Source organism: Siniperca chuatsi, linkage group LG14 (assembly GCF_020085105.1).
Source record: "Siniperca chuatsi isolate FFG_IHB_CAS linkage group LG14, ASM2008510v1, whole genome shotgun sequence".
Taxonomy (NCBI): domain Eukaryota; kingdom Metazoa; phylum Chordata; class Actinopteri; order Centrarchiformes; family Sinipercidae; genus Siniperca; species Siniperca chuatsi.
This window is the reverse complement of record NC_058055.1, coordinates 7226503-7252366: the sequence shown is the minus strand read 5'-3', so window position 1 is coordinate 7252366 and position 25864 is coordinate 7226503. Positions and strand designations below refer to the sequence as shown.

Genomic DNA, 25864 nt, shown 5'->3' with positions numbered 1-25864 from the left:
TGTAGCTGTCCTGAACATCTGCAATGTTGCCTTCTGGTAGTTCACCCCCTCGGTTCTGATCATTTTCCCTCATTTTGATACCATCCGACCACACTTGACATTCCAATGTCGTTGCTGTAGATCCTGGTAGTGTGGATCACTGAGTCGATGTCTCGCTCATTCCTGGCATACAGCTTGATGCCATCCATTTAGAGGAGGTGACCGATGGTTGCTCCACTTCGGAACCGGTATCCGTAGCCACTCTTTGTGATGATCTGGCTGAGGGGGTTCAGGCCTATGCAGAACAACAGCAGTGATAGTGCATCACCTTGGTAGATGCCGCACTTGATGGTGACTTGTGCAATTGGCTTTGAAGTGGCTTCTAGAGTTGTTTTCCACAGCCCCATTGAGTTCGTGATGAAGGCTCTTAGTGTCCTGTTGATCTTGCATCCCTGGGTTCTCCATTCCCAGGGGTGCAAATTGAAACATTTAAAGTCTGTTAATATTTGTACAGCTGTAGGCATTCTAGTGTGTTTGGCATCTTGGCTTTGCTCCCATTCAACTCTCACAAATTGCTACTGACTGCAGAAAATGTTATACATTTGCAGCATTGTTTTGTGCGAAGCTAGACTGTAACTTCCCCGATACTGCTTTTGGGAAGGAGGTTTGCGCCCTGTTGCGTATTAGTTTCAGATCCCTCCAGACTAAAGGGGAAACCCAGAGGGAGAGCAGAGACCGTCTCACAGCATGGGATACAGACTAATCCCACACTCTTCCTGTTTCACTTTAGCTGAGATAATGACTTTGCACACACCGCTTCCCTAGACACAGGTGCTGTACAGATGCTTCAGAGCTGCTGACGTGGTCAGGCACAGTTTATACATTAATGCATGAATGTAAGCACACATATTTGCCTATCACACATATTGCATACTTCAATATGATGGTCTCAAATAAGACTGATATTAAAGTAAAATGAATCTTAATTATACAGTACATTATATGTTCATATAGCAACAGTAATCTGTTCCGTACTTAATAGCTCCAGTGCAGATGTTAGTCAGATGTTCAGCTGCTGTTATGGTAATGTGATATCAGTAGCAGCAGTAGCAACATATCAATATCACACCAACAGAAGCAACAGAAAGATAATATCTGCTTGTGGTTGTAAGAAGTTTTATTTTCAGTGTTTTGATACACTATGGTTGGTATCCAGCTGTTTAATTTCATTATAGTTATATAAGGTTTGCGAAGATTAAAATAACAACTAATTGAATTGTGTTCTCTAATATAAATCCATATTTAAATCCTCTAGTTGCAGAGTGTCAAGATGGCAACAAACACTCACCCTCAGATATAGTATTATCAGGAAAAATAGAATGGCAGGATTTTTTTGTTTGTGTTCATTCTTGGCTTGGCTTGTACCTTGGCCAGTTTATCTACATGTTGTATATTTTAGAATGTGAAATCACAGGTTATGTTAAATCTTTCACTAACATTATCTGAACCATCTGCCCCTTACTGGTACAGTATTGCAGGCTCAGTCCACAACTTAATCCTCATGCATGCAAAGTGACTACTGTGACTGTAAATGAAAAAACACTTTATTGAGTCTTTTCTTATTTTGTCAAATAGTTTTGACATCTTGAAAATGGGGATTTTAGCTCACTGTTTTTTATTTTTTAATAGATGTGGCTTTAAATAAAAAAAAAAATGGGTTCATATTTAATTGTATGGTTATTTTTATGGGGACACCACATCGCATAGACCAGTGCCACATACCACAGCAAGAGCAAATAGTATAGACTGGAGCCAAATGTCATTTCTGTCCAAATACAGCTGAATCCTCAAAGATGTTTGGAGCTGACTTCATGTTCAGGCACATACAGTCATTATTACATTATCTAAATTTCTCTCTGTACCAAAATGCAGCTTGACATTGAATTTGTAATCCTAGAGTAACTTTACAATTTAAGCTTATTTTGTACAGTTGTCAGTTTTGGATGGTATAATGAGAGTAGGCTCTACTTTCAATGACCATGGAAAAAGACGTATTTTAAGCCACACACTCAGCTTAATCACCATCATTGCTCATTTAACGTTTGTTTTCACATCATGTGTGACAGTGTTGTGTCTATGTGGAGAGTCTGACTCAGTGCTCTTTCCTGTGGACGGCGGGAGGAAAAAGGAAGAGAATGAAATGCAGGCAGAGCTTCGACGTGCCTGCTAATGGTTTTGTCTGAGAAGTGAGGTATTCAGTGGTCCGTCCATTCAGCCTCTTGTATCACACAATGACAGGAATCCCCTGAGAGCCACCTCACCTAGTGAGCATCCAGCCACATGGCTTTATGTTCATCATTATTTATTAATGTTTGGCCTGTTTCTTACTCCAGAGGTCTGCTGTTTCCTGTTTCTTAATTCACCCTGTCTGTAAGGGTTCAGTTTTAATTTATGCAAAGGATCTTGGCGGTATGGAAGCTTATTCCAGTTGGAAAGTCTTCGAAATTTCCTCATACGTAAGTTGACTGTTTTTATGGCTGAGAAATTGTCAGTATACTGGTAATTACTGGTCTCTCATTGTGGTGCTTGTGAGTAAGTGAGGTCGACATGAAGTGAATGAAGTGGTTCTTCGCTTTTCCTCCAAGTCCATGTTCTATAGTTTAGTCTAAGTTTTCACTTATCCAGTGAAATATCTAGATATCTACTAGATGGATTGGCACAACATTTTGTACATTGGACATTCATAATTCACAGACGATGTATCCTAATAACGTTGTATCCTAATGAGTCCCTTAATCTTTCATCTATGTCTCATCAGCTATTGCATCGCAGGATCACCACACCTGCCCTTTAGGGATGTATTATTATTTGGAGTATTCCACTTCCTTGTGTGATTTGGAATAAAGACAAATCGAGTCAGGGGTTAATATTTTTTAAATATTGTTCCCATCAGGCATCTTTTTCAGCACTGCAGCCGTCCATAAAGGTAGACTGGAATAGAAAACAAAGTCACATTTGTCTACTGTATCTCTACAGATGGCTTTCCTTCGCCATACTAGGAAAAAACAAAATAAAACTGTAGTTAGACTGTTTATTAGAGCTATGTGTGAAGCATCTGATACATACACCTTCTAAACAATAGATTATTAGAAATATTTTCTGTGCTCATGCTGTAATCCACAGTTGCCACACAGACATATATGACCACTGGCAGTGAACAATCACAGAAACGGTACAATGTTTTGACAGCATTTAACAAGGCTGCAATCAGAAAGGTAGTGTCCACCAGTGGCAACATTACAGGATCCGTGTACAAACAATGCAGCATATGTCAAATCACACTCGGAATCTGTATCTGTAGCGGGGTGTGAAACAGCATGTGGTGCCTCTGAACTGTTTCTCAACCCTTTGCAGCGTCCTTTTTTTAAAAAGCAGTTCTTGTGGTGGTGTAGGGGTGTGGTCAGACCAAGTTCCTCAGTTTACCACTTGCCACAATCTGAAGCCTGTTTCATCCCGGAACAGAGTGCAGTATGCTCTCGACCCACATGCTCTACGTCCTTGGCATGCCGTACGTTGTGGGATTAAAATTAGACCAGTATGTTAGAGCATAAAATGCAGACCCCCTCCACAAATGACCCACCCTCACATTAAGAAGTGTTTCTGAGACAAAGACTGGCTTTATCATTGTTTGTAGCTTCTGTTTGTGCCAAACAGCCTACAGGTCACTTTGGAAATAATAAAGAACAATGTAAATCAATCTCTATTTTTCAGACTCTACTTAAATGACTCAGACATGATTTGGACATAGTGCACAACAATTTCACTGAAGCAGCACAAGTACTTGCTTTACACGTTTGTGGTTTTTAATTTAAGAATACAATGGAACAGTTGTGTCTCCCCCACAAACCACAAACACACATGGTCCCAGGTTAAATCAAACTGCAAGCCACTGCCCTCAGAACAAAGTGCAGACACCTGCATTTCAAATAACAGCGGTTTGGGCTGTGTGATCATAATAAAAATCCTTCCTCCTCCTCCTCCTGGCTCATTCTCCCTTTCTTGCTGTCTGTTCTTCACGAGTAAGAAAAGGTCTGGGAAAACTGTGAGAGGAGAAAAACATGCCCATGGCTGAGACTCTGTCTTTGTATGAGAGAGAGTGAAAGAGGCAACGGCACACACAGCACAGCGTTTGGCAGCCTGCAGTACTTCCTCATCCTGACTGCTGTGTTGAGGCAGACAGCCGTTGCTCCTGACCCTTCATTTTTCGCCCTCAGACTATCTGTAGAGCTCAGTAAAGGACGAATATTTTAGTCGGTTGTGCTTCAGGGCACTCAGGCAGAGGGCAGGCTCTAGAACAGCATCCAGCACCAAACACGTGAGTGAACTGCACCTCTGTTTTTTTTTTTTCTTTTGCATTTTCTCTGAAACCAATCTGCCATTACCCTCTTTCTGATTACGCACTACTTTAAGCTTTCAGATGATATTGTAATATGTTGTTTTATCTTCAGTCATTGTTTTACAGCTTTATAGGGACAATGGAGTTTATTTTGGATTGAAGATGTGATTGGCGACTGTTGGATTGGAATAGGAAAGTTTGAAATAGGAAAAACTGAAGTCATTTGATATAATAAGTTAGGAAGAAAGCGACTGAGAACATCTGCTGCCGATATTTCTGCCAGGTTTCTCACATTTCTGTCAACCACTGAAAGTACAATTCTGAAAGGGAAATGTGTCCTGGGCAAAGCTTTGCAACCTGTGAAGTAGTCTATGCAGGAGTAGTATTTACATAAGGTTTTACAACAGTGGCTAACCAGTGGTTGCTGTATTTAGGCTAATGTGATGCTTACAGTATGTTATAATTAGGTTTATGTTAGCCTTTTACAAGTTAACGTGCCAACTAGTGAGCCAGGCAGGAAAGAACACATGAGAGGATGTGATGACACACAGTGACATTCAACGGAGCACCTTATATCCTTTTTTGTTTTTTCAAATGCAGTCAGGAGCATAAGAGATGCTTATTAGTTGAATCACTCACATTGCAGCTTTTGGTGATCTGGTGTAGGTCAGCATGAATCTGCAATAAAGTAGACATTTTAATGCCCATGGTATGATGGTAAAGAAATACCTTAAGTCATCATAGCTGTAAAGCCTTGTTTGGTTATGGTTTGTTGGTTTGATGCAGTGCTTTAATCTTTTTAATGTTATTCTCTGTGGATAGAATACATATTATTGACTGTAGCAAAGCAGTACAGTCACACCTGAATGCACTTTGCCTAATTAAGTTCCACCACAAGAAGACAGCAGGTTTTGCAGCCACTTCTTTGCAAGACTGCAGTTTCCTCATCTGATCAATGATTTTTTAAGGTCTGTGTAAATGGCAATGACAGGATGTTCATTCGTATGCACAGAGAGGCCCTGGTGATGGGAGGATGCATTCCACACGTATCTGCTCAATATTCTACACAAACACATAAACTGAACATTTGAAGTATAGTGCACACCCATCCTGCACTGTACCAGGGCAACCTGCATTTAAGGTCAGAGAATGGTCAGGATTGGTTAGCCAAGTTACATATTCGTGTAATGAATGTGAGACAGTATTTCCTCTATAACTGTATCTGTCCTTATTTTTGCTGAACAGATGTTCTACTGCAGGTTGCACCTTAAAATGATTATCCATGTGAATCTTTTTCAGTAAAAATATAACACTTTTTCTAAATACTGGCTCTATATTAATGTGTACTCTTAGAAATAAATTGATATAAATCATAATATTTTATTGATGTGGTATTTTCTTAATGAGATAGATTCACTACTGCAAAATGTAGAATATAGGGGATTGAGCTGTGGAGAAAGTCCAGTTACATACTTAAATTAAAGAAGTAGTATGTTGTAATGTCTTGTTTGCCATGTCAGATTTGTTGACCTACCATATTTCTTGATTTGATCTGATTTGTGAGCTATTTACATTATGTGATGAAAGCACATTGTCTCCTCGCTCAGGGTTGTATCAGATCAGATGGTGTGTGAGAGATTGTTTCATCCAGGACCAAACTGAAAACAGTTGGTCTTGACTCCCAGAGCTTTCTCCTTATCTCCTTTCAGCAGTCCAGTCCAACAGCAAACCGTCAGAAAGAACCTGAGACACTCCTTCACCACTCTGCCCATATTCAGCCTTTACATTCATCTTCCTGTTTTTGGAAGCAATATATTAAGGCAGATGACAACCCATTACTTATGTATGTATGTATGTGGTGACTACAAATTATATTTGGTTTTCTAATTTGGTATTTTTTTTAAAGCAAATTCCATATTTAACTTTTTATCAGCCATGTTGAAGCCATGATGTCATCATCCTACATGTTTGTTTTGTCAGACCGTGCAAGCTATAGTGTAGTAAAAGTCAGTAAATGTCTGTCATCTTTGTTAGCTGAGTTGCTTTTACAGGGAGATGCCCAACTCTCACTCTGTGTCTTAACTCTTGGCTAGTTCAAGTTTTAAAATACAACCAGCTGTCTGTCTCTCAAAGGCATTTGGGTTCCTAACTAGGCCGTTGTAAAGTAAGTGGGACACAGTTCTGGCTCCTGAGAATCATATCTCTGTAGAGGAATATATGGAGAGGTCATATTTGCAGAATTGAGTCCTGCAGTGGTCCTAAGAAGGTGAAAACAAAGTGGATTAGACTTAAATTGTAAAGGCTTTTGCTTTACAGGAGTTTTGCAATTTTAAAGGCTTATGTTTTCAAACATTTCATTATCGTTTCACAATTGCCTGTTTTATTTTATTCAACAAAATGTTTGGTTGTTGCTTAGTTCCCTCCTATTTCAAAAAAGAAAATAATATAACCTCGAGGGGGACATCCTCAATTTTGCCTCACTTCCTCAATTAGGCTACACAGAGATCAGAGCAGGTTGGGAAGCAGGTCAAATGTGTGCTTGGCAAAGAGCGGTGCTGTAGCCTTGTAAACCGATCTAAAAGGAGGTGAGCCATTGCAGCTGAGGTGTTAGACTACCAGGCCAGGCTCGAGTTAGTCACAGGATCTTGCCTAGAGAGGTCTTAGTATCATATGATGGGCCAGCAGGGAGACATGCTCTCATATGCATACAGTGTGTTCTTAATCAGATAAGTCCCTGAGCACCCACAAACATTCTTTAATAAAACAGCAGTGTAAAATGTAACAAACACTGGGTGTCCTCTGCTGGGAACATTTTACTGAAATGGATCCGCTGAACTGTCTTTAGTGGTTAGTGCCCACACTGCTCCCATTACCCATCATAGAATTATTTGTAGAACTATTGACTGTTGGTTACTGCAGATCTTTACCACAGCATCACTTGTCCTACTCTGAACTGTTGTCTGAAAAAAAAACTGACCTCCCTGATAGCCCTGTCCAGGGTTAACTTGTTTCTGTGCTTGCAGAGACTCCTGGGTATCCCCATTAACATCACTGTGCCTCTCAGAGGCAGATGATCAGGTTACCCCAACCCTGATCAATGCCTCAGCCAGTCCTGTGGGAGCTACAGAGCTCTTTCCCAGTACACACTCTCCTTGGTTAAGTGCACTCCTACCTCTTTCCATTTCCTTCAGCCCAGATGAGTACATTTCCATCTGGGCATCAAATACACACCTTTAACAGTCTCTGTGACCACATCCTGTTGGAGTTGGAAAAATGAAGCCATTATTGTACTGCTTTTTAACCATATTCCTTACATAGGGATGACAGTTGTGGCTGTAGCCGGCTGCATACCTCTACTCTACCTCTACTAGATCTGTGGAGAAAGTGCTGTGTGTTGGTCAGTGCCGCTGGTTTGAATAAATCTGATAGGAGATTTTGTTCTCCCTTCTCCCTTTTGCAGGAAGTAGTTCAATGGTTTTGCTACTGCAATAACCTTAGCTGCCCTCAGAGGCAACTATAAGCTTGTATATTTTGGAACAGCCACAAAATGCCACTAGTTTTATTCACATGAAGTTAAGGTACTGCCTATTCTTCTGTGCTTCCTCTTAAGTTTTATGCAGCTGTGGTGCTTGAGAGAGCAATTCTAGTTTTGACCCACATCTATAGCTAGTGTATTGCTAAAAATGTTTTTATTTGTAATATGATTATTGATTAAAAATATTTGAATTGCAATGTTATATTTTTATTTTCTACTTTCTTTTGCAGTAGTGGTAATTTTCTTGAGAGATTTAGATCTATACTGCCCCACAAAGGAAACAGGCAGAAACTTCAGCTTTGGGCCAAAATTGGGTGAGGCTAAAATGCATACTGAGCATTTGTTTTGGAAAAACCTGCCTACCAACTCCAGTGGAGCTGTTCTGCTGTACTGCAGTGAATACACAGGCACATTAATGCTATTGTTTTTCTTGAGGATAACCATTCTAAAGTCTGATATTAAACGATTTCCTCTCCTCTCTGGACTTCTGTCAGGTGTAGCTAGCTGACACGCAGCCATGATGAAAGCGGGCGCCACCAAGGTGGGGCTGCCCAAGCTGGGACTCCAAGAGCGGGCCAAGCAGGCTTCCTTGGCCCCCTCTTCCTCCACCACCACCACCTCCACAGCCATGAAGACCTCCAGATCCTCCAACATGCTGGCCTCAGACCAGCGCCTCAGCAGGGTGAGTCACAAGCACACTACAATACAGTCTACCACAAACTAACATGGCGATACATTTACATGAGTGGTCAAACTGATGAAATCACTTCAGAACATTATTATAACATTATTAGACCTATATTGTTCATACTAACAGCAGATGTGTTTGTAGCTGAAAAGAGCCAGCAGTGATGATGCCTTGACAAAGCCTGCACTGGGAGCCGCTGCCTCTGGCTCCCGGATGAAGAAGACTGTGACCGCTGGAGCCATCTCAGATCTTGCTGAGGCCCGCCCTCGCAGCCTGTCTGGTAGGGGACTACCACTCTTGTCAGATATCGTCAAATAACAAATTTCAGAGACTTGGTTTGATGTAAAAAAGCAATATGATGCTGAAAAGTGGGGGTAAGAGCTGTAATCATCACAAATTATGGATGTGAGTTGTATTTTGTGTCAGTTTGAATAGTGAACACTATTAAAGTAGTGCAACTAACCACTTGTGACCACTAGAGGGCCACACTACATCACTAAAGCTGTCTGCCACAGCTCCCAGGTGCTGGTGGTAACTAGTAGCTTGAGAGATGCTTCTCTTTACCCTTCACTTTTTTTCTTCTTGTCTGTCTTTATTCTTGTTTGGTTGGCATTGATGAGATGCAGGACTAAGGTTCTCAGGAGTTTGGTCCAAAATTGAGAGATTGGACCCATTCATAGTCTGCTCCTCAGACAACAACTGTTCAGCTGTGTGAACAGGAGGCTATGTTTTGGATGACAAATGAGGAGAAACTCTTTTCTATTTAAGTACAAGAGATAGATAAATTATGCTGGTGGTGTTTTTGGCTGGTCTTTCCATATTATTTCACTAGACATATCTTCCTCTATTGCCCTCTAGCCCCTGCTAATCATATGTGATACGTTTTTCAAAATCTAAAACAAAAAATCTACCTAGATTTCTTTTAGGAGATATTTTAGTTGTAGTTGAAGTGTCATACAAATGACAAAATCTAGGATTTAAGATGTTTTTTCACAGCGCGGTCTTGTTGGCAATGTTTTGTCATTACTTCTATCTGTGTTCACTCTAGTTGCTGTCTTTACCTTAATAGCCAACACAGTGAAGAGATGCATATGTAATTGCTTTATTTATGTTAATGTCTATTACCAAAGTGTTCAGTTGTTTGAGGCTACCTGTAAAGGTGTAGCAGGTCAAGAATTACACCAGCAACATCTCAAGTGACATTATGAAGGCTTGTAGATCTTTTATGGCTCTGGTGCTGCATGTGAAAGCCAGAGTAAGGGTGGAGATACCTGACCGACTTAAGCTATTTAATAATGTACCTCAGATTATGATGGTTAAACACATATGGGTATTTGAACAACACATCGCTGTTGTTGGGGATTTGTGGTCCATGCCCTCCATGTTCATTTCCTGTGAGTGAATCACACACTTTTTAAATTAGCTTTCTCAGTCACTGAAAATACTGTACATTATTAACAGGATGCTATGTCACAATAAACACTTCTCAGAAGTATTTTTTATTATCTATTAACTACAAAGCAACTACAAATAGACCTGATAGCAAAACATGTATTTGTATGTAGGACAAATATGGCGGTAGATAATGACAGGGATTTGTTTGCAGTAATTAATGTTGTTCACGGCACATCCTTGGAAAATTCTCTGTGAGGGAGATAGCTGTGTTTGTTTATGGTGGCCCATCCACAGTGTGTAGCTTCTGTGCTCTAGTGAAATTCTTCTTCAAAGGTTTGTTGTGCTGAAGCGAAGACAATTGAATTCTACTTGACAAAAGACTCCAGAGGAGCTGAGAAACCACGGCCAAGTGAGGCTCTTGGTTCTTTCAAACACAATTAGACCATGATCAGCTTTCATTGGATTGGGCTCTAATTAACCAAAGTTTGTTTTTTCAAAGTGTTTTCACACCCAAGGACACAAACAGATTCCCACTTTGTGCTGTTCATGATAAATTCATTACTCTCCGCATACTTCTTCTGGCCTAGTTTTTCTAGCCAATTTCTGGTAGCCAACCAAAGTTGAGGGCAGGAATATTGTTAAATAATTCTTGGTCATAAAGAAAACCATCTTTTAAATAAGGCAGAGTTGTGATGTTATTATATAGCTGCAGTTTGCATCAGGCAGAGTGGTGCCCTTTATATAGAATAAACGGACCCTTTATGTTGAGCTTGTTTTGCATTCCGGTTGGGTCAGATGGGTATTGTTTTTCCCAAAGTGTTTTAGCTTCAAACCAAGTTAACCAACTTTATTTCCTTTTATGTGCCCAAATCAAAAACTATTGATGATTTGATCTCATCAAGCATATTTCATCTAAATAATTTCACTGAGTTTACAGTTGCTCAATTAATATTTTATAATACACACTTTCGTAATGAAACCGCCTCAGATGTCTACTAACTGGCATAGCCTGTTCTTGCGTATAACTGTAGGACACCCATCAAAAAAGCGGTGGCTTTTGCTCAACAGGATGTTCCCATCTGGCAAACTGTATTGTTCTGCACCTGGGCTGGGAATCTGTACCAGTGCACGTCAAGACATATGACGACAGACAATGAATGGATATGTCAAACAGGTCTCAAAAATCAAGCTAATCAGCAAGTGGAAAATCAAATATGACACCTGAAAGAGCAGTGATGGTTAACCATGCATGCAAGCAGTGACAATCATCATTTAGCCTGCTTCTCTCAATTCTAAGTCACTGAGCCTGACCTGAGAGTTGTGCTGAAATAGCCACACAGGGAAAATGCCATGATTTGAATATAGATTGGGGTGGTGATCTGTGTTATTTTGAACTCATTGATGTTGAGATGTAATGCTCTGAAATGTCTTGAGTGTTTGTATTTATTGATGTGGAAGGTAAGTCTCTGAATTTGTTTTGGTTGAAGAGAAGATTAAAAAATTCAGAATTTGCTTTAAGGACATTTTGGGATAAACATCGTTTGACAGTTGAGCTTCTTCCTAGTTAATATGTGAAATTAGTCATTGGCAAGAAGCAATCAGGACTCACTGGGCTCTAAGGCACACTGCAGCAGAACTGTCATCATACCCGTCAGGCAGTAATTGAGTCTTTTCTCATAGGCTGTACGTTTTATGACTAGACCATGGATGCATGACAGAATACTTACTGATCATTGAAAACATACTTTTAATTAAGTTGTATGGAGTCAGAGAGATTATTAAGCAATGCACAATAATTTGTCCACTCCAGAAATGATACACTCCATTTCTGTACACCAACAAATACGGTATGTCATCTCATTTCGACAACATAGCATGCTTCTTTTGCTAATCAGTGTAATTTTGAAAATACTGCAGCACTGTGAGAACACACTGTTATACCACATTTTGTCAAATTCTGATTTCTGCAACAGTCTTCAGTCATGAAATTGATGTGTGGTACCCTCTTTCCCTGGATGAAATCAACCAATATTGCCCACATTAGGCAAAAACTGCCATTTTTATAAAATATGTTCACTGCATCTCTCTAATCTCAGTATCTCTAATTCCAACTAGATGTCAGCTATGCAGCTATGGGCTTTGTACTGTGAATGACAGATCTCACTGTAGTCACTATTCTTATGTGATAAAAGGTTTTTGTCTTTCTAAAATACTTCAAAACAAGTCTCAAGCACAAAAAACAAGATTCAAGCACAATATCTATACTTTTATTAGGCGTTATTAGAACGCATTCACAATAGGTTTGAAGGCTGTAAAGCAACAAGGGTCTCTTGAAAAAAACATCCAATATACACAAGTTCATGGGACACACACATACACCCACAGTAATGACTTAAAAGGTCAGCTGACTGACAGTCTAACCCCACCCTCGCCTGCCCTCACAGCATGTCGTACTAATGAGTCAAAATTGTTATTTTTGCTAATGGACTCTTGTCCCTATCCCAGTTGGCACTTAACCAACTCTTCCGTGCTGTCAGACAATGGGTTAAAACACAGCCTCATCCTGATGACTTATTTAAAACACCTCATCAATAATTCAGTAAAGCTTTCACTAGGAGAGGAGTCCCTGTGGAGTGTGCAAGAGACAGAAGGAGATAAGACTGTCCTGCTCTATAAATAACAAGCCTGGTGGGGGTGACTGCAGGGCATAACTTTACAAATGGGCACTTCATTGACAGGCACTTTCCTTCACCTCTATTCAGTCGATGCTTTCACACTGATCGTTAATGTTTGGGTGAATAGAGTTGAGCTTAACATAAGCTGTCTTTCAATGAGTCTTTTCCTTGTCTGATTCACTGAAGTACATTTTTATTTTTCTAGAACTTTAAGAGTCACAGTTGGTAATTAATTTGCACTGCTTCAGCATTAATCCAGCTCTACTGATACTTCAACCTCTGTAGCAGTTTGCAACCACATTTGCAAGTCACAGATAGTTAAGACAGTACTCCACAAATGTAGCATTGCATTCCTATAACATTGTCTAACTCACAATTAAGATTCATGTGTTTTATGCTAGTAGCAGCTAATGTAGCCTCGAGCCGCTAGCCTCAAGCGGAGATGAGGAGCGGGCAACAGAGGTCTGGTAAGCTCACTTCACTAACTCCACACTTTTTTCATTTTCAAACTTGTAGTCTACAGCCCCAACTGAAGCTGACTCAAGTGACATCACAAAGGGGCAATTCACCCCAAAAATATATTTTTTTCTTCTTACCTCTAGTGCTATTTAACCATTGAGTTTCTGTGAGTTGCCGAGTCTTGGAGATATCAATGGTAGAGATGTCTGCCTTCTCTGGAATATAATGGGGTATAATGTGAATATATGGTATTCGCCTTGTGGTGCTCAAAGTGCCAAAAAAAATACATTTGAAAAACTCAACAGCAATATCTATTTCCAGAAATCATGACTCAGTTACTCAAGATAATCCACAGACCTTGTTGGGAGCAGTTTCATGTAGGAACTATTTTCTACCGAACACCCGCCAAAGTATCACTGCTCAGAAGGAAGCGTGCTACTCATGAACGAGAAGCTTGTGCTCGTGACTGCGCAGGATGTAAACATTAATGGCGTCCTCCTCGGCTGAGCTGTAACGTTAGGTAGCTCTGTAGAGCTAGGTGAGCTAGCAGTATCAAACTATTAGTAAGAATATTATTGTTGCTATTTGTTATTCTTGCACACTTCATGTTGCATGGTGATAAGGTTGGCTGGCGGGTGTAGTTTGGTAGAAAGAAAATAGTTCCTACTCACAACAAGGTAGTGCCATCTAGTTCTATTATATTCCAGAGAAGGCAGACATTTCTACGGCCGATATCTCCAAAACTCAGGAAAATCACACCAAAACAATCTAGATGGATAAACAGCAGGTAAGAGGAAAAATATGAATTTTTAATTTTGGGGCGAACTGTCCCTTTTCAGGCAGTTTGTCAGACTTTGCGCAGCTCCCTCTGGACCCACAAAAGGCTTTATACAACTTTTTTCACATTTGCAGTAGTCCTCCCCAACACCTATAAACAGACTTTGATGTGTAAAATAGATGGATGGATGGATAAAATTCCCCTTTAAGGCCCAGATTTGTGTCATGTTTAGTGCTACTTGTTGCAGTGGTTATAGCTCTGGTAGTAGATTTGAAGTGTTCGCAAAACTGGCATCACAATGAAAAACAAAGATTATCATGGGGGATTACAAAGTATGATATATTGATTTTTGTAAACATTTTATGTAAATATATTTGTAATACAAATAAATAGGTTTGAAGTATACTGTATAACTTATATGTAATCCATTTGGAGCTCCATCATTGAAAATAGAATACAAAACTGAAAGTACCACTTAAAGGTTTGTAACACTGCTTTCTGTATTTTCTGGTTGAGCCACTTTTTCCCTTTTAGGTAACCAAAATGTTGAGTCTTTGACAAGAGTTTGCAGATTTGAAAACACATGCACCTGCCAGTTTTACTGTGTCTGTGCGGCATGTCTTTCTCCTGAGTGACAGTGATGTGTCAGCGCAATACTGTCATTTCACAAATCTCATTCAGCTAGAAGACGAATGGGAATGATCAGGATTAGCTTAGCTTTGCCAAGAAGCATCAAGCTCTCTTGTGCCACAGCGTTCAACTTTTATGTCATCCTCACCAAGTGTATTTTTTGCTGTGTCATTCCCCAAATATCCATTAACCAAACAGGATGTTGTTTTTGTTAACCTCCAGCCTCTGCTGTATGAAAGGTCTGCTGTCAGTGAGTAATGGAGATGATTGTTTGCCATATGTGAGGTTTGCTAGTCACACCAGATGGACTATGACTTTCTATTCCCTATTAATCAGCTCATAGCTCGTGTCATTTCCTCATAGCACCAATTCACTGTCAGGAGAGAGGTGAATGAATGATGCAAATGTCAGTTGACCTTCGTTAACAGTCACAGTGAAGGATAAGCAGAGCATAGAAACTAAGGTTCACAAGGAATCTTATGGGTGTGTATGAGTTTTACTATGCACAACTCAGACACCAGACTCCAGACATGAGTAACATGTGATCCCAGCAGGGCCCTTTCTGTCTGTGTGTGTCAGTGTTTGGGAGGCAGGAGGGGAGAGAGGTATGGTCCTTGAGCTCCTCATATCTGTCAGATGAATTAATCAAACACGCCTAAGTCCACTGGGATGCCTCAGCCTGCATAAGCACTCAGCCATGACAGACACACACTGACACAAGCATTAAACAATGTACATGCAGATGGAGATACACAGATATGCATGCAAAATTACCCACACTTTTGCCTTTTATGTCCCCCATACTGCTCTGTCCAAGTCTAAATATACACTACAGTATATACAGTATGATAGTGTACTCCTCCGTTTATTATGCATACAGTGTAAAAAGGAGTATGGAGTACTCCTACTCACTACAGTGCATCTAAAGGGTTTGCTTCAAAGGCCAGAATTGACACTGTATCTACGCATCTGGCATCAACTCAGGCATAAACACACCTGGCCCCTTTTAGGTTTGTTGACCAGAGTTTTGGCATCAAGTTTGAAATTCCTCTCTTGAGAAGCTTGTGACCCCAGCAAGTCCCCTAAAGATGCAAGACAGACAGAAATGGTCTTGCCAGATCTTGAAAGAGGCCTGTTGGGCTCACAGAGAAGGACGTCCTGTGGTGAGGAGAACATTCTTAGCTGGATTAGAGGCATGTTTGTTTACCGAGGTAGATGTGCTGCTCCAAGACGAGGAGAGAGGAGAATATTGAGAAAAGAAGAGGAAAATGTATCAACAGTTTATGCAACATTCATAAGATACGAAAAGGCTTGGAAGCGGCCATGTACAGTATTGTATCAAAGAGTTGATTATTCAACCTGACGTGGGCAGAATCATGCAGCAAACTAGACCTTCCTTACAGCTATTGGAGATTTTTTAAAGGCTTTTCTGGCTGCTTAGAGTATTTTGTGCATCAAATGCATATTGAGCAAAAAATGCAGCTACAACTTTAAATGCCCATTGCTTTATTATTCTGCTTATTAATTTTTATTTCCATGGTTCTTTTCAGCAGTGAACACAAAGGAAATAAGCTGGCAGTTCTAGTTTATGCAACAGAGATGTTCATCCTCCTAAAAATATCAGTGCTTATCTGTGTCAAGTATGGCTTTAAAAACTGATGATGGGTGAAGATGAATTATAATTTCTGACAAGTAGTACTTCATATGTGCCCTTGACTAATTTTTTGGTCCATCACAGCATACTATATTGTAGACACTCAGATAATGTGACATAGTGCAGTCTTATTGTATTACTGTAAACTAAGGTCAGATGAAACATGGCTGTCTCTGCAGAAGGGTACATATAAAAAAGAACTTGTTTGTGTGCAGTTTTAATCCCTGTTGTTTCTTGTGTAACTGTGGTATGGAGGTATTTTTGGCTCATAGATAAATTATATTTATCTCTTTTTTTTTTTATTTAATTAATGACAGCAATTTGCCTGTAGTGTAGAGGAATAGTTTTTGACTTCCTTGTGTTTTGGCCAAACTTCCAAGAGGGGTTCATAATGAAATCCAAAAAAGAAACCAGTACAACTGAAAATGACAAGTCATTCTCCCTTCCAACTTGGTTTCTTCATGTAGCTCCTGCCATCTTAAATATTTAACACGTGCATACATTGTGAATGAGAAAGGACAGAAAAAAAACAAGCCTTCCTCTCACTAGCTCTACACAACCCCACCAAAACTAGCACACCACCCCACGATCTTTATACACATGTAGGCGCACTCACGTACGCACTCATGCTATTGTTCCCTGCTGGGTGCATTGTAGAGGAAATGGTACGGCAAGCCTGGGGTGGCCTCTTATCCCCTAGACCAGCATCTCCCTTCCCCATTTATGAAGACTTTTGTTGGGAAATTGCAGTTGTGATTTTGTGAGGGGGAGCAGGCACAGGAGACTTTGTGTGAGGTCCCAGGCTGCAAGTTCCCTTAGCAAGAAAAGACAAGCGCTGCACTGTCACCCTCTGCCAAAAATACAAATAGTGCCTTTCCTTTCCTCCTGCTCCTCTTTCCTTCCTTCTTCCTTCTTCCCTCCACCCTCCCTCTTTTCAGTACCAGTGAGAGGGACGGTTCATCTCACCATTGTTCAACTGGTGTTGGCGAGAGTCAACTGGCTGGCAGCAGTGGGAGGAGGTGTGTGTTTGGTGGTGGTGGTGGGGGGGTCTGGGAAGCCACTCCTCCTCTGAGCTGATTCCAGTCATCACAGCAATAATGAAGTGCACATAACGCTGCCTGCTCGCCCGCCCGCCTGCCAGTGTGACATACTGTCACCGTTCTGGACACACTCGCACACACTCGCACACATTCACACACACTCACTCACTGACAGGACACGCAGCCTGCCTCCTCACACATGCACGCACATATTCACTCAGTCCTGGGAAGGAGTGGAGAAGAGAAAAGAAGACCAGAAGAAGAATTTTATGTCTCTTATGGTTTGCTCTCTATGTGACTGACCGGCGCTGGTTGTGCGTGCTGAAAAGAGACAACAACCCTGACACTCAAACACACACACCTCTCCCCCGCAGCCACGGATTCTTGGATTAGTCCGCCCCGGTGTGGAGAGTGGGAGTCGCGGAGCGGACCATCATGGGGAACCAGACTGGGAGACAGGAGGAAACAGAGTCAGGTCTGCTTCTGTTGTATCGTGGTTTGCCACAGCATCACTTATGCCTCTTTGTCTGTGTCTGTCTTTCTCTGTTGATGTAAAAGGAAAAGACATACATTTGCTAAATACAATAGATATGAGCTAATCTTCTGTCATGTCATGTCTGAGTACATCTCAGACACGACAAGTCCTGACTAATGAGAACTGACTAAGATGTGCATCAACAGAGCACTGACTGATGAGTGATGATTAAAATGCCCTGAAGTTATAGAAGCTGTTTAAATGGGTTAGAAGTTAGCTGTTGCTCTGTTCTTGTGCCATTATTTGTGTGAGCAAGTCCACACTTCATGCGTGTGTAGTTATGGATCATGTGTGTTGTGTTTCTGTATCCAGTCAGTACAGGTCTGTATGTGTATGTTTGCACCTGTGTGTAGATATTGGGAGTCGGGTGGGGGAAAGTGCTGAGTGAGATTTGCCTGACAGTAAGCATGAGGGAACCTGCCAGAGGAGATGGTATCATCAATCTCACGCTCACATCCCTCCACTGCCCCGAGCTCACTGCGCCTCAGTAAGATTTCCATTTCAAAGTCCCCCTGAACTGCACTCAGCAGCAACTTTACGCTCATCGAAAGACAACCAAGCTCTTCCACAGCTTTGTAACCTCTCTGAATTTCTTTAACAAAACGAGCATTTGCATCTTAATATATGTGTACTTGAGTATGTGCGCAGACCCTCCTTTGTACTTGTACACATATATACACTATAGCCGTACACACAGAGCTTCATCATATCTTTATGCTGTTTTGAGATTATATTTGCCAACACAATTGTTCCTATCCCAATAAAAATAGACGCTGAATAGACCAGAGCCAGGTGGCTTACTAGGGCAACAGGCATGGACACACACACACACACACACACTCACAAGCAATACAGTGGAGTATTTTATCAGTAGTGGGTGTAAAGCTGCATCATTTCATAGCAGTAGCGTGTGTTACTAGAAGATAGAGCACAGTAGGCTCAGATTGGAAGGCAATGTAGCAAGCTGCTGCATGCTAGAAAAGATTAGCTCCCAGTTTCTTCTCCATGCATGCACGCACACACACATTCAGCATACAGTGCACAGTTAATACATTATACACAAAACAAAAGATTGTGGAGTATTGAGTCAAAAAGTACAAACAAAGGAAAAAAATGAAATGAGTCAAGAGTAAAATGTTTGCTCAGCCAGTGAAGGAGTACGCCATCACGGTCACACTCTGTATAATCAATCATGTTCTCCAGGCTATGAAAAGTATTTAAACTCTGCTTGGTACAGTACTCCATGATGCTTGGTCCAACCTCCCACATGAACCTCCATTATGAAATGAAGCAGTCAGCTATATTGTTAATTGATTGACCTGTTGTTCTTATAAATCCACTCTCCATTTTCTCAAATGAGCCTCTATACTAAATGAGAATTGATCATCAAATGGCTTGATTTTTCATTATGCCCACTCATGACATGAAGCTATCGATCCAAGAGTGCTAAGACCAAGGACACACAGAAGCCCCTGAAGCTATTTTATAGTAGTATAATAATAAGCATATAGAATTTTAAACCTTTAATTGAAGCAGGGGTTCATTATCTGCTTTGCTCTGATGAACAGCAATGTAGTAATGGAAAAGAACAGTGAAGTTTGCACTCTCCACATAAGCTTCCGTTCCACCCAGACGGTGAAATGGACAGCTAAGGTTTGTCAGACTTTGGGCTTGGAAAGAAGAATAACAGTTCTGGTGCTGGAAGTAGGGAAAGAAATGTGGGAACAGGAGGAACTCGTTCAGATTTGATTGATGATGTTATCTCTGAAGTGGCAGGCTATGAAGTAAGCTGTCTGCTGCAGTGATAAGGAGGTCGTTATCAGAACCAAATCACACTGCCGGCTACTACACCGAACCTTCCTGTCTCCCCACTGGCTCACCAGGAGAGCGGCCAAGACCAGAGCCTGCAGTCAGCATGTTGTCGGCTGTTGATGAATTGTTAGTAAAATATAGTCCAATAACAGTGGGTCTATTTTCAAGGCTACAACTCAGTCATTTGTACCCATTTGGGCCCAGGATTAAAGGAAAGTGAAAACGTTGTGTTGTGAGGTAAAATAGATTGTCGTGTCTTTCACATGGTCAAAAATGGAATATTTCACACACTTGTGGTTTCTCCAGAAGTTTGGCTGGGATGCTTGAAAGTAGCTGTAATGTTTGAAGATCCTGCCAAAAAAAAGAAAAAAGGACTGTGTTATTTGAAGTAGGGGATGATATCAATGTAGCAGTTAGCATGTTGTCATTGGAATAACATTGTTCTTTCTGTTCACACTGCAGCACAGCAACATCAGGTTATTTTTTGTGAGTGCTTGTACAGAAACCCAGCTCAGCTCAGACATCCAATATACATTTTTTCTCAAATTTTAACACCTTAATTGCATAATTAATTTTTAATTTAGATTTTTCTCACATTCTTTAGGATTGTTTTATGTCTGAAATAAATGTTGTAACTAATAATTCACTTCCACTGTTTACTGGGTACTTCCCCTTTTGAATAAGTTTGTGTTCTAGATATTTTTTACTTGATTGCAGCTGTTAGGGTGGGACAACTAATGCCATTGTCGCTCCTAATTGGTACATGGAGTTTGATGACCTCACGAAATTCCCATCATAGCTCTGCCCCTGACATCAACGTAAGATTTCACACATAAACAGCACTCAGCTTGGCCTCCTCTCAGACATACAGCGATATCTGTCTTCCTCTTTTTTTTTTTTTAAACATTGGGATATTTTTGCTCATTGACACTTAGCAACTGCCTTGCTGACAAATATATCAATAAAAAATAAGATCCCAAGGCCACTTAAGTAGCCAAATTCCCCTCATATGATTTTAGAGTACAGCTGATATTTGCTTATTGAGACACTATTAACACTGATACTAAATGCTTATCTGTCTGCTATAATGTCTGGTGAAGCACTGATTAATTGTGCCGGTGGGTACCGCTCCCATTCAGAGCAGACTTCGACACCACCGTGAACAACAAGACAAAGAACGTGGAAATACTTCAGATAGCTTGGACACTGTGAGGAAATTACATCAGTCATACTTTCCATGGCAGAAGTTGGTACAGTAAACACACAGGTCATTCCACAGTGCTTTGTGTTTGCCGAGGGAGGAGTGTGCTGTTTAAATGTCCTGTTTGCTTAACAAAGACTATAGACTGGACATCAAAGTTGGTATGCTGTAGCCTTCAGCCCTGAGCTCATAAAAATCACCAATTTATGGTAGAACAACTAACAATGTGTGTATGAAATTTACACCCTTTAAAATACTTGAGTTGCATATGACATGTAAGCCACTGCGTTCAGTGTATCAAACTTGTAAATCAAACTTGTCCTGATGTGGTTTGTGTATCTGTTAGCAGCTAGCTGTGGTTTGTCCTCACTCTGGGAACAGTAATCCTGGCCTTTCTGTGGATGTAGGTTCTGTTGTCTGTTATGCAGCACTGTTTTTTTTCTTCAGAACAACGCCCAAAGAAGGAACTATCACTATCACTTTCTGAGAGTAAAGTTGGGAGCAAAATCTTTCCACAGAATGTTTTTTAATCCTTTTTGCGGTCAATCCAGGAAAGTAAATCACAAACGCTTAATACATCCTGTGTCTTGTAACATTTATTCTAAGGGTACAGTATAAGGCTGGGATGGAAATCATCAGCAGCTTAAAACTAAGTTTAACAATACTCATTACAACCTGTTACCCATCACACACGCTGATCCTATAAACCTGCAATCATGTAAAATGGCATATTATTATTCCTTCAGTGAGTCCTGTGTTAAACTGTTTTCCATTCGGAGCAACAAGAAATTCTCCCTCTCAGTTGGCCAGCTCATGGTCCGTGCTATTGGATTTCTATGTAGGGTATTGGCTGCATAAGTAGTGTAAAGCAGAGTGAATCAGCATAAGGATGCTGTGTTAAAAGTCTTAGCATGCAGGCCAGTTAAAATGATTCAATCAAAATGATTAAAGGAGCCAAAGAACCAAGGCCAAGTGGCCCTCTGTGGCTTGCCAGCTCTCATGCTGCACTTCCATGCTGTGCTGCAGAAGAAGCAAAGAGCTGTTCACTTTTCAGGCAGAAACAAGCATCTCAGCTTAAATACACAATTAAATCTTGCATACTGTTTGTCTTTTTTAAAGACAGGGTGGAAGGCTTACCTGGTCAATTGTAGGCACGATTGATTAACATGCCACCTGCTGACAAGAGAGTCGCAGCAATGACTTCAGACTAAGAAGTGTGTTTTCACATGTTTGGAATACTTAGTGCTTTTTAAAAGGCTCTAGTAAATGAGCATTGCTTTACTTTTTATTTCAGTCATGTAATAATTTTTTAATGTTTACTGAGTCCACATTAATTCGTAGTAGTCTAAAATTACCAGTCAATGCTAGACAATTTCTTCAGTCTTTCCTCCTACCTACTATTTTCAAGCCAACTTTTAGACTCACCACAACCAAAGAAAATTCTCCTTGCTTTGCTTATTATTTTCAAATAAACTTTTACTTTCATTGCTTTTTTTATGTAATTCTTTAGTGCACTGAAAGTATACTCTTTTATGCTGCTATGGTTTTGCAGTTATGTATTTGCATATAGAAGAGTTTGAATGGGGCCTACTGTATTGTCTGATATTGTACAGTGATGATATTGTACAGTAGCACCTCCATTCAGCTTATGGCAGAGAGGAAGATCATTTGCAATAAAAAAAGGTATTCAACTAGCTCAGATTTACAGCATTGTATGTTATTGGTGAAAATTAGCCAAGAACAGTGGTGTTAGGGGGTTATCTGACAAAATATAACTGAAAGTGAAAGTCACAGTATTTTATTCCAGTGAATCTCACACATTTAACCAAAAGTTTGTTTTATTTTGGAATCTGGATTCTATGATGAACTTATCTGAAGTGCAAATAGCCATTCAAATCCTTTGTGTAGTCAGTCCCTAAACTCAGTTTCCAAGACAGGTGTTAGACTGTTGTTGTCTTTATTACAAAGATACATCAGTTATTAGTCCAACTTGTGTTTCTTGATTTTGAAGTTGTGTACAGTACCTTATTACAATTAAAGAACAGTTTTATCCTCAACAAGTGGTGCTGTCATGGTTTTCAGTGGCACATTGGGCTGTTGTGATGCAGTTTACCATCCAGGCTAATCTCTGCTCAGTCACTGTGGTAGTCATGGAGCCACTGTTCTGTCTTTCTTCCACTCCAGTAAGAGGAAAGGAATGCCTGTGAGTCCCAGCGTCTGACTGAGGGGCGCCTGTTGACCTATTTCATGCCCTGTCATTTGGACAACAGGAAGGCCAGAAACACAGACTGCGTTTTCTGGTTCTCCTCTCCACTTCCACCTGACTGAAAAACTGCACACCACATTTCCTGGAACACAGAAGGGAAGACAGAGGAGTGGCAGCGAGAGATTCCCATCCAAAGCTTGTTTGTGATGGTGACGAAGCCAGTGCGTCATTTCATATGCCAACTCTCTGACACTTGACCACCTACAGTCATTAATTCATCATGACTCCTCACCCATGACCCCCATGTTCTGTAAATTGAAGACTCTATGCACTTTGCTCACAATGCACTCGGTCACCTCTTGGCTGGCTGCAGTTAACTGGCTGGTGCTGGACTGTGTCCAGCCACACGGCTCCTGCTGTGATTTGAAAGCTTATCTTCATTAGAAAGAAAGAAGCCAGCACAGTGCATTACTGTGATCAGGGAGCTGACTTCCCATGAAATAACTGAATGCCTTTGGATTACTGGAAGTCAGTCTGTGTAATTCATTTAGATAATTAATGTAAACAACACAATCATTTCATATGTTCAGTCTCCTCAGTCAGGTTTATTGAAGTTGGCATCAAGCCTGTTTTGAAGCTACTGTTTAAACACTGTCATTGTACATGGACAATTCTTAATCTATAATAATCAAGTCTTCTTCAATCCATAGTGCAAGCAATACATTTTCTTTAGCATTTTAGAAGAAGTATAAAACATTTCCTGAGACTCAATAGGATATTTCATGAGGCAGCTTTTATAGCTAACCTTATAAAACAAAAATGGAAGCCTTTTAAAAAGCAAAATGCCAAGAAATGGTTTGATCAAGAATGCAAGACCATCAGAAAAGCCTGGAAAAAAAGCAAATGAAAAACATCACCAACCAAACAACCCAGCCTTACACATTAGGTACACTTAAATTTTAAACAAATATAAATGTACAATAAGGAACAAAAAACAAAAGTATACCCACAAGATATCGAAAACGCCATTAATCAAAATCAGTTCTGGGATATGTGGAACAACTTCAACACAAAGCAACCACAAGCACTACCCATCCAAAATGGTGACATCTGGAGAGCACATTTTGAAAATCTGTACAAAGACATACCAATAAATCTAATTAATTCAGATCAATGTATTATAAGAAAAACTCCAAACATTAGAAGAAACAATTAGACAACCAAAACCCCCTTGATTTCCCAATTACTTGGGAAGAATTGACCACACAGATAAAGTCTCTCCAGCCAAGAAAAGCTTGTGGTCCGGACAGCATTTAAAAATTAAATGCTCAAATGCAGCACCCCAGAGATGCAGGGTGCAGTGTTGAAGTTGCTCATTATCGTACTACAGTCAGGATGTTGGGATCATTTCCCCATTCATAAGAGTGGGGACAAATCAGACCCTAGTAACTACTGTGGCTTCTGTGTCAACAGTTGTCTAGGTAAACTATTCTGTATTCTAAATAAAAGAATACTCGATTTCCTTGAAGAGCACTCCATCTTGAGTAAAAATCGAATTGGCTTTCTCCCAAAACACCACCACTGACCATGTATATACCCTTCACACTTTAATTAACAAACATGTACACCAAACAAAAAATGGTAAGATATTCACTTGTTTTATTGACTTCAAGAAAGCTTTCGACTCTATTTGGCATGAAGGGCTCTTACAGACTTCTACATTGTGGTATGGGGGCAAAATGTATGATGTGGTTATATCAATGTATTTGGAAAATAGATGTGCTGTTAAAATTGGAGACAAACAAACTGAATTCTTCACCCAGAGAAGAGGTGTTCGTCAGGGCTGCAATTTAAGCCCGACTTTACTTAATGTGTATATAAATGAACTTGCTGTACAGTTGGATCAGTGTGCTGCTCCGGGCCTCGCCCTCCTAGATAGAGAGGTGAAGTCTCTGTTTTACACTGATGACCTTGTTCTACTGTCCTACTGAATAAGGACTACAGCAACAGCTGGACATAGTAGAAAAGTACTGTCAGAACTGGGCCTTGGCAGTAAATATGAAGAAAACTCATGTCATGATTTTTCAAAAACGCCCCAGATATCAGGAGAACAAATACCAGTTTACCATTAATAATCATATAATTGAACATCAGGGAGTTTCAACATGGCAGTGAATGCACTAAAAGAAAAAGCTTGAAGAGCTCTAAATGCAATTAAGAGAAAATCTTATAATTTCCAAATTCCAATTAAAATCTGGCTAAAAATATCTGATACTGTCATCCAGCCCATTGCGCTGCATGGTAGTGCAGTATGGGGTCCACTCAGTCATCATAGCTGCACCCGTTGGGACAAACATCCAACAGAATCTGCAGATACATTTTACACAAACACAGAAAAACCAACCAACAGATGCATGTAGAGCAGAATTTGGCAGATACCCACTGATGAATCACATTCAAAAGAGAGCGCTCAAATTTTTTAATCACCTTAAATCCAGCCCCTAGACGTCCTCCAAACGTCCCCCCCCCCCGACACACACTGACCAGTCTCACAACAGCTCTGCTTTCCAAACACCAATCAGAGTAAACCAAATTATAACACAATGTAAAGAAACCTATTTGGAACATTGGAAAGAAGAAACTAAAAGCCAAAATAGATCTAAATGTTATCTGGCCCAGAGATCATGAATTGGCAGAATATCTCTCTACTGAGATAGAAAGCAGAGACAGATCCTAAGCAAGTACAGGCTCAGTGACCACAAACTGACAATCGAAAAAGCAAGACAAAAAATCCTGGCAACCAAAAGAAAACAGAGTATGTGGTCACTGTTCGACAGGTGAGGCTGAGACAGAGATGCACTTCCTCCTACAATGTGTAACA

General features: G+C 40.4%; 1 protein-coding gene across 5 annotated transcripts in view; it reads left to right on the top strand.

Moving 5' to 3' along the window:
• specc1 (sperm antigen with calponin homology and coiled-coil domains 1) overlaps positions 1-25864 on the top strand; it is a 70656-nt gene that overhangs the window by 6741 nt on the left and 38051 nt on the right. The window contains exons 1-3 of one of the 5 annotated variants that reach the window (XM_044222115.1): positions 4169-4354; positions 8405-8592; positions 8743-8878. In XM_044222115.1, the coding sequence (XP_044078050.1) occupies positions 8428-8592; positions 8743-8878 (301 nt within the window). In that variant the 5' untranslated portion in view covers positions 4169-4354; positions 8405-8427. Of the gene's footprint in view, positions 1-4168; positions 4355-8199; positions 8225-8404; positions 8593-8742; positions 8879-17244; positions 17705-25864 lie in introns of those variants that run through there. The other 4 variants (XM_044222116.1, XM_044222114.1, XM_044222118.1 and 1 more) reach the window with 4 other exon arrangements.